The 8,437-nt window shown below is 34.5% G+C and overlaps 1 protein-coding gene across 2 annotated transcripts; it reads right to left on the bottom strand.

The window, feature by feature from the left end:
* Positions 1-52: 52 nt before the first annotated feature.
* Positions 53-7,966, bottom strand: rida (reactive intermediate imine deaminase A homolog). Of its 2 annotated transcripts, none has more exons than XM_056480294.1 (6): positions 7,801-7,966; positions 4,747-4,849; positions 2,207-2,261; positions 2,047-2,115; positions 1,403-1,458; positions 53-283 (listed from the first exon to the last, which is right to left on the bottom strand). In XM_056480294.1, exons 1-6 carry the CDS (start codon positions 7,863-7,865, stop codon positions 224-226), a joined length of 408 nt encoding a protein of 135 aa, XP_056336269.1. In that variant the 5' UTR covers positions 7,866-7,966; the 3' UTR covers positions 53-223. The 2 variants fall into 2 exon arrangements, with proteins under 2 accessions (XP_056336269.1, XP_056336270.1); XM_056480295.1 differs by lacking the exon at positions 7,801-7,966 and adding an exon at positions 7,518-7,687.
* Between the last annotated feature and the right edge of the window lie 471 nt (positions 7,967-8,437).

The following is an 8,437-nucleotide window of genomic DNA, read 5'->3' as shown; positions in this document are numbered from 1 at the left end:
AATGGTTACTGTAATAGATGAAGTGCATATAATGATGAAAGATCACAATAAATCACAAAGTAAAAATCTTTTAATGATTAGTGAAAAAGGCATCAGATGATGGCAGGGAATGTTTTTCTTTCTATAGTAATCCAGTCATGCTGGAATTTGTAATCCGTAATGTGGTTAGTCAGTAAATAACTAACTCTATTTACAATTTGTGATGCATTCTGGGATCATATAGTCAGGAGGCCTCTGTAATCGGTCCCAGTACAGCGACTGCTTCAATCTCAACAAGCCCCCCCTGTAAAACAGTGACATTAAAAGAAGTTTAAGTGCAAGTATCTTACTAGCATCTTACTGCCTTTTTAAAATCTTCACTGGATTGTCATACAAAAAACAACCCATTTTCCAGTTTACAGCTTGTAAATTTTCAGACATTCTATGATCTGACAATCGATGATTAAGAAGTTTGTAAATTAGGCTTTTTCCTGGCAATCCATTTCCTATTAATAAATGGATATTTTTAGTAGTGCAAAGTTTATTGGAACATTTTATTTCTTTTTTTTAGAGGCAACTGAGATGATCTGAAAGCTGAATAAATAAGCTGTATGTAAAGCTTTATAAATAAGACGTGTAGTTTGTTATAACAGGACAATATTTGAGTGTGTCCTTGCTGCAGCCTATAGCATGATGGGTGTACTGGATTAGGTACAGTATGTAATGGCCGTGTATTTATTGCGAGAAATGTGAACCATTTCTTTTAATAATTGAATTACCCATTACATTGTGTGTTATTACTATCTACAACAACCCTAAACCCAACCATTATAGTATAGTTGAACATTTTGTATATCTGGGTTCATTTTCGATAAATAAAAAATAGTTATATATAGTTATATATAGGGAATAGTTAACTGGTAATTTTGGCAAATGCCTCAACTAGTCTACTCTTAAAGGTCCCGTGAAGTGCTTTGAAATATGCATTTTTTATTCTGATGATTGACGTGATCTCAACTGAAAAACAGAGAGGGTGGGACAGACTAGCTCCTCCCCTTTAAAAAAAAAAAGCAGCCAATAGCGTTTTGTTTTATCACAGCTTTGCTGGTGAGTAGTTGAGCTCAAGTGCATCATAAAAGGTGCATCTTGAAGGGGGCGGGGCATGTCAGATGATAGAGAGCATTTGATTGGTCAAGATGTGATGAGAAACAGAAGAATGCGGTGATGTGAAAAAAAACCTATTCCATTTAGGCGGAAGTGGCAAACTACAAGCTTTACATGTTTATGCTCATTTTATATATTTTAAATGTGAATGTGGTCGTTGTTGTACCACACTAGATTATAGATATCCTTAGAAGACTAACATACTGATACTAACATTTAAAAAACGTTATTTTAATTTCACTGGACCTTTAATACTTACTCTGGGCAGGGCCACGACTTGATAAGCAGCTCTAGCTGGGAAATTGCTCTTGAAAACTAACAAAAACAACAGAATGAAAGTTAATTGACAACTTCAAAACTTGTGAAATAATAAAAACAATCCTTCATCTCTACATTCACATGTCTAATCAATTACATCATGAGTATTAAAACATGAGTCGGCTTGAGTGTTTGTTCAAGCTGTAGGTTTTGCATGTCATGGAAAGTTCAGTGAGGTGGAGGCAGAGATGATGGGCTGTCCTCATTGCAGAGGAGGCTTTCGTTTCACAGAATTGCACTATATCCTTTTACACGCAGACAGGATAGGATTACCCATCGCCATTGTATTAAAGAGGAAATACCCGGAGGGCCACACGGAGGCATCATTGTGTGACATTTGAATAATCAATAACTAGTTTAAAGAATTATCATCCAAGTGCACGATGGGAAGCAAAGGTATTTTAGGGAAGGTATCAACAGGAGTCGTGCTTGTTTTTGAAAGCGCAGCAATTTATTCCAACATTATTCCTGATTATGTGGTTTTCTAGCTTAACTAGACTATTGAAAGTGTAAGGAAGGTCTGTGGTTGTGTTTAGGGTTAAATTTGACATTTTGGTGGATTATGAGTGCATTATTCATACTCACACTGCTTGTAAACATCGTTGACAGTATTGAATTCATTAATGTCTGTCATCAGCACTGTGGCCTTTACGACTGCAAAAAAGTAATAAAAATTTGACTTTATAAAGTGCCTGAAAACGTGGAATATCATGACAGGTAAAGCAGGTTATGCTCAACAACTGACCGTTTTCATATCCACATCCTGCAGCTTTCAGAATCTCCCCAATGTTAATGAGTGCCTGTAAGGTTTTAAGGTAGAAACAATGTTTAAATGAGCCCTCCATCTCATAATGGAAATTATAACAAAAATGACATGCTTTATATTTGTGTTATTTATCTACCCTGGTGTTATTCCTAATACTTTGTTTTTTTGTACCACAAAAAACTCATTCCAAGTATTATTGTGGAGTATAATAGGGGTTTGGTGAAAAATAAACTGAAAGTCAATGAAAATCCTGACATTGACATTTTGTGTGTTTGCGTATAACTGTTTTTTTCCACTAAACAAATTGCAATACAACACTTGTAATACATGTCAACTGCTTTAATATAATCAAAGAAGGAAAGAAAGAAAGGAAGAAAGATGCGGCACATAGCTTTGGAACAATATCAGGGTGGCTAAATAATGCAATAGTATCTGGATGCAGCCTTTATGATGCAAGCTGAGATTGCATCACTCATCGATGATATGTCAGACACAATGCTCTCAAATGGAGCCAGTGACGTCACTGTGAGGGGTAGGGTTAGAGGTGGGGTTAGGTGAGCCCAATAAAAAGCATTGGATGCAGCTCAGATTGCACTGCAATGGATGTCTATTATTTTAATTACTAACATTATTATTTAAAATACAGATCAGACCTCCCACCCCCCCCCACACACACACACCTTGTTTTAACGTCCTTCAGGGGGGATTAATTAGGAGGGTCAATTCCCCCCAAACCTCCCTGTAATTTGCACCCTGACTGAATATTTGTTTTTGGGTGAGGGTAAATATTAAAGATGAAGATTTACTGTCAAAATAAATCATTGTATTGTTCACGGAGTTATACAAGTAAGCCATCAAAACATTTGAGATTTAATTCTGTCAATCTTTCCATCTCGACCAATAGCATGATTTTGGGGGTGTGGCTATACATAGCGGGTGAGTCAGAATTTTTCTTGTCGTTATTTACTTACATTGACTGACATTACATGGAAAATTTAGATTTGCTTATAGTGCAAGATTAAAATTAAAAGACTACAAAATATTCAGATGCAGACAGTCGAATTAATCTAAAACTGGCAATGCGTTTACAAGGATAAGAAATTTAATGAAATGTTTGGGTTTCAAACGAGTCAATGAACTTCTTAGCAGGGGTGCCTTTCCGAAAACCAACTAGCCAACTAAGGTTGCAAGTTGCATCGATACAAACATAGTTTGTTGATTTGGCGTTTCCCAAATCCGTCGTTCCAACGAACATTCGCAAACTGCATCGCTACCTCTGGAGCTGTAGTAAGAAACAAAGTTCCTGGCTGTGTTCTATTCCCAATTATACCCCTTATGCCCGATTCGTTTAGAACATTCAAACCTGGAAATATATTTTTTTAAAAAAGCATTAAAGGTCATCTCTCTTAGGTGTAATTTGCTTTCAAAGTAATTTTACAGTTCAGTTTTAGTCATCTTCATGTTTACAAATGCACTCCCTTCGCAGTGCACTTTGAAAACATTTATGTCATTTTGAGCACAGTCGTGGCTCATGACTAAAGCTATAGGTGACCTATTATTTAAAACAAAAAACATAGCAAACGTTAATGCTTTTTAGAGCATTTCTGCAGTGGTTTGCATGAGTCAAATTGTAAAAGTAGACTTTTCAACAACAACAAAAACAAAACATAAATAAATAAATAATATCCTACTTAATAATTATAATAATTAATATTATTATTAAAAGTATGATTTTTTTTCATTTCCTAATAAATAATTCATATAAAATTTCATTTCTTAATAAATAGCCTGATTATTTATATATGAGATTAGAATGCGTGTTAGCTTTTGTAAGTGATTTTATATTTTAGAATAGAATATGTAATGTTCTCAATAATATTTGTAAAGGAAACATATAGGCCCTATATGTGCCATTTATATATTTTTCTATTAATATGGAAAACGTGTTTTTACCAAAACTAATATTGGATTTTTTTTATTGGATGTGTATAAAACAATATAATTTGCACAAATAAATTATGGGGTTCTTCTCTAAAGAAGTTGTTACCACCCCATTTAGAGCATCATTATGGGCGTTTTACGTTATAACTAACGTGGTTCAAACGATGGACCTGCGACAGAGCAACTAGGGGTTTTGGGAAACACTTGTCACTAAATCGTTCTTTCCCAAACGATTCATCGTACTATGATAGTTCAGCCACGAGTTACAGCGTTGTTTGGGAAACGCACCCCAGGTAAGCACTGAAGCTAGCACGTTTTTGACCAAAGCTTACTTTTACTGTAAAGCCTTATGCAAAACAACAGTAATAACTATTAAAAGGGTAATAATAATCTTATTTAAAACACGGTTTATGGGAAGGGTCGACGTCTCTCGACTTCAAAGGTTGTTTTGAAAAATATCCTTCTTATAGTTTACTCCGCTGTGTTACAGTAGCACAGAAACCATATATTATACGTTAGCTTGAAGTCTTAATATGTGATACTGCGAATGATTCATTCTCTCAAGATGGTCTCGTCACCTGTTTGGCTTGAGCCTGAACTCCCGCCGCCAGCTGTCCTGATGCTGGATCCATGCCCAGCTGTCCTGAGATGTACATTGTGCGGTCCACCAAAACAGCCTGGCTGAATGTGGAAACAACATTATTTAAAGCGTGAGTTAATTATTCGCTTTTATTTGGACAACTTTGTGTTTGATACACTCAGGAAATTATATGCTATTTTGCCCTCTGCTGGTAGAAAAGGTACATTGCTGTTATAAACAGGCCACAGTTTCCCTTTCTTCATTTTAAATAAGATAGTATAAAAACCAAAGCTATAAAGTTGTCACAATGTGTCACTAGTTCAGCTTAAGATATCAGTCCAAAACTAAGTTCAAGTTAATATGTATCTAATACAAGATCAAACAAGAACGTTATATAATCATTAATGGCAGTTGTTAGCAACTGGAAACTTATCACTTTGACCATTACCACATATATTTCATGGCTGCACAATATATCGTTTCAGCATCGATATCGCAATGTGCATTCACAATAGTCATACCGCAATGATACCAACATTCTGAAGCTGCAGACCCAGAGACCCAACTGCACGCTCAGACCTATCGTTTTCTCAGAGTGGCGCCTGCTTACACTATTTTTTTCTACTATAAAATATAACGCTATGATCAAATACATAATTATATATAATATTAAACATGCTAGATTATGATTTAATGCATTAATTCTGTTGTATTTTTATTAATTGTATTTGTAAATCGATAGTTCAGTTACTTAAATATTTTCCAAATATTATTTCATAAAGATATGCAGTGCCCAGTATGAAATATAGTTCAGACTGTATAGTTCACCATTACATTCAGTGGCGCTGCGCTTTTGGGGACACGGGCACATGTTGCTGCTGACATTTTTGTGTAATTACTTTTTAAATTTACTAGTATAAACAATAATGGTGGCAATTGTTTTTATTGTTTGTTTTTATGGAATGTCTGCAGCAATATGGTGATGCCCATAACAAATTTCCTGTCAAGGACAATAAAGTTTTACTACTTTACTACTACTACTAAATTATAGTTGACAAGGAGCCAAATAATTGTATTTAATCTCTGTATTTATGTGGAATTTAGATGATACATGCAAAAAAACATTTCTTAATTTTTTCTCTTGTTTATATTCCAAATATCTACATTTCAAAGCAAAAACATTTAACTCATCCCACTGGCAGATAATTTCTTTTAAATCTCTTCATTTTCACTTATTTCTTCTGATGGTGAAAACTGTTTGATATTTTGACTAGAAACAAGACAAAGCAAAGTAAGAATAGCATGTTTTGCATTGTGATTACAACTTTTCAACCCGAATACTGTTAGACTCCCCAGAAATCCATCAAATAGAGACATTCATTATAGAGATATTCATTATTAACTATTTTCTGAAACTATATTCATATAGCAATATTAAATCGCAGTAAAATAAAATATCACAATATCAGATTTTTCCAATATTGTGCAGCCCTAATACATATTTTTTCATGTAGTGTAAAATGTACTTTGCATTTCCTATTGGCTAAGCTGAATTTTCCTCATTTTTGTCATCACCGTAGTTTCACGTGATCCTTCAGCAGTACGTTAACTATACCAATTTGGTGTTTAAAAACCATGAAACATATTAACAAAATGTTTAAAAGCTTAAAGTAATCCAAAAAGAATAATACTACTCATTGACCAAATACGCTTTAACTACCCCACCAAATGTTTGAAATTAATTTCGTAACTCCTAATGTCGCTAGTTAACACAGTCAATGCATTTTCCCCCCAACACATCCCATAATGTCTAAAATATAAACGTCTACCATATGGTTGATATATCGGTTTATGGTAAAATTACCGGAATCAATTTATATACTATGGAAAATCTGAAAATATGAAGTGTAAGATTAATTTATATAAAATTGAAACATTTTTGAATAGTAAATCAACTTTATTTTTTTAAGTATGCCATGAAATATTATAGGTTCTCATTCAAAATGTGTTCTTTTTTGTTTCTTTACAATAAAACCAAAATCAAATGTAATAGCACAACAGGATTATGTTTGTTTAATTTTAATTTTTTATGTAAACCAGCAATGCTGTGCATGTAAACTATTGTTTAAAACAGTAAAAACATGGTCAACCTTTGGTAGAGCGGCAGTGAAAATGATAAAAAAAGTAAATATCTTATCTATAATGTTACAAAAGGTATTTTTTCCAAACACACACACACACACCAATCATTATCTTGTTGCAGAAATGAATTTCTAAAGCTAGTTTAAACATAACCTGAAGCCTCACCTTTGGTCAAGTCACTGAACTTTACACCTCCTCTTACTGACTATTGGTTAAACCACAAACACCCTCAAATGTGACGACATTCAAGCATATTATTTATAAATAAATAAATAAATAATATTACAAAATGAAAATACAAATGAATCATTTTTAATTTTTAATGCTGAGAAAATGTAAATAAAAGGCAGTGTAAAGCATTTACAGTACAACATCTTTCATACATTCTCCATCAGCTTAGTCCCTCATTTATCAGGGGTCACCACAGCAGAATGAACCACCAACTATTCCAGCATATGTTTTACACAGCGGATTCCCTTCCAGCTGCAGCCTAGTACTGGGAAACATCCATACACTTTTTCCTCACACATATCACTACAGCCAATTTAGTTTATCCAAACATCTTTTAAAACCCATAACTCACATTTAACAATTTAATATGCTACCTCTGTTGTAGAAGAATCTTACCTGTATATGCCCGATGTAGGCGTGTTAGGTGCATGTATGATTTTTTTAACAGAAGACATTTCGTCCAGACGGTATGACAAGTTGCACCAAAAACTGTGAGTCAGAGTCACTGAGTGCGCTTTCTGAAGCACCGCCCCGCACAAATAACTGCTACTTTAGCTGACTGTTAATGCATAACTGCTGGAGCTTTGATAAAATCAGACTTCACTGTATGCCAAAGCATGTCACGTGCGCGTTTATGGGGCACATAAACAGACTCCGTATATATATAACAGACTCTCACCTGTAGGGCCCGATGGCGGCTGGAGCAGCTGCAGTGTGGATGATCTTCCTAATAATGGCAGACATCTCTCAACACCCAGAATTAAAGTATAAACAGCGAGTGTCAATGAACTTCCAGCTGAGCACATGAATGAGTGTCGTAGCGCAGCAGGTTTGTAGAGATTCACTTCCAGTGGGTGTCAGCGATTTTTACCGTAACGACATACATAGAGAGACTATATATATAGAGAATTTCGCTGTGGTCACTCGGAAGTATACTTTACTAATTTGTAAAGGTTTTTGGGAAAGGAATTGTAGACTTCATAAAAGCACACATGGGGCATTTTGCTTAAAAATACTTTGCTCAACTTTAGTGTAATAGTTTACATGTAATAGGATGATTACGGTAATTCTTATAACTTCTTGTATTATAGTAAATCACAAACCATTACGCCGGCATTTTCAACAATCCAAAACACAGGCCCGTAGCCAGCCTGGTGAAAGGGGTGGTTCTTTTTTCTTTAAATATGGACCTATTGCAGTTATTAACCTAATTTTATATCTGAGGTTTAATTACTTTTTAAGCACTATTTCTTTCTGGATTAGCTTGTCAGATGATCAGATGGCTTTTTGATGTAACTTACCAAAAACATTTCTTA

The sequence above is a fragment of the Danio aesculapii genome, chromosome 19 (assembly GCF_903798145.1).
Source record: "Danio aesculapii chromosome 19, fDanAes4.1, whole genome shotgun sequence".
Classification (NCBI taxonomy): Eukaryota; Metazoa; Chordata; class Actinopteri; order Cypriniformes; family Danionidae; genus Danio; species Danio aesculapii.
This window is presented reverse-complemented; position numbering and strand designations above follow the sequence as displayed.

Coding starts and splice junctions, on each gene's coding strand:
- rida (XM_056480294.1), bottom strand. CDS start 7,865: ATGTCTGCCATTATTAGGAAGATCATCCACACTGCAGCTGCTCCAGCC. Junction 4,850..7,800: donor GCCGCCATCGGGCCCTACAG/GTGAGAGTCTGT, acceptor TTCCACATTCAG/CCAGGCTGTTTTGGTGGACC. Junction 2,262..4,746: donor TTCAGGCTCAAGCCAAACAG/GTGACGAGACCA, acceptor AAAACCTTACAG/GCACTCATTAACATTGGGGA.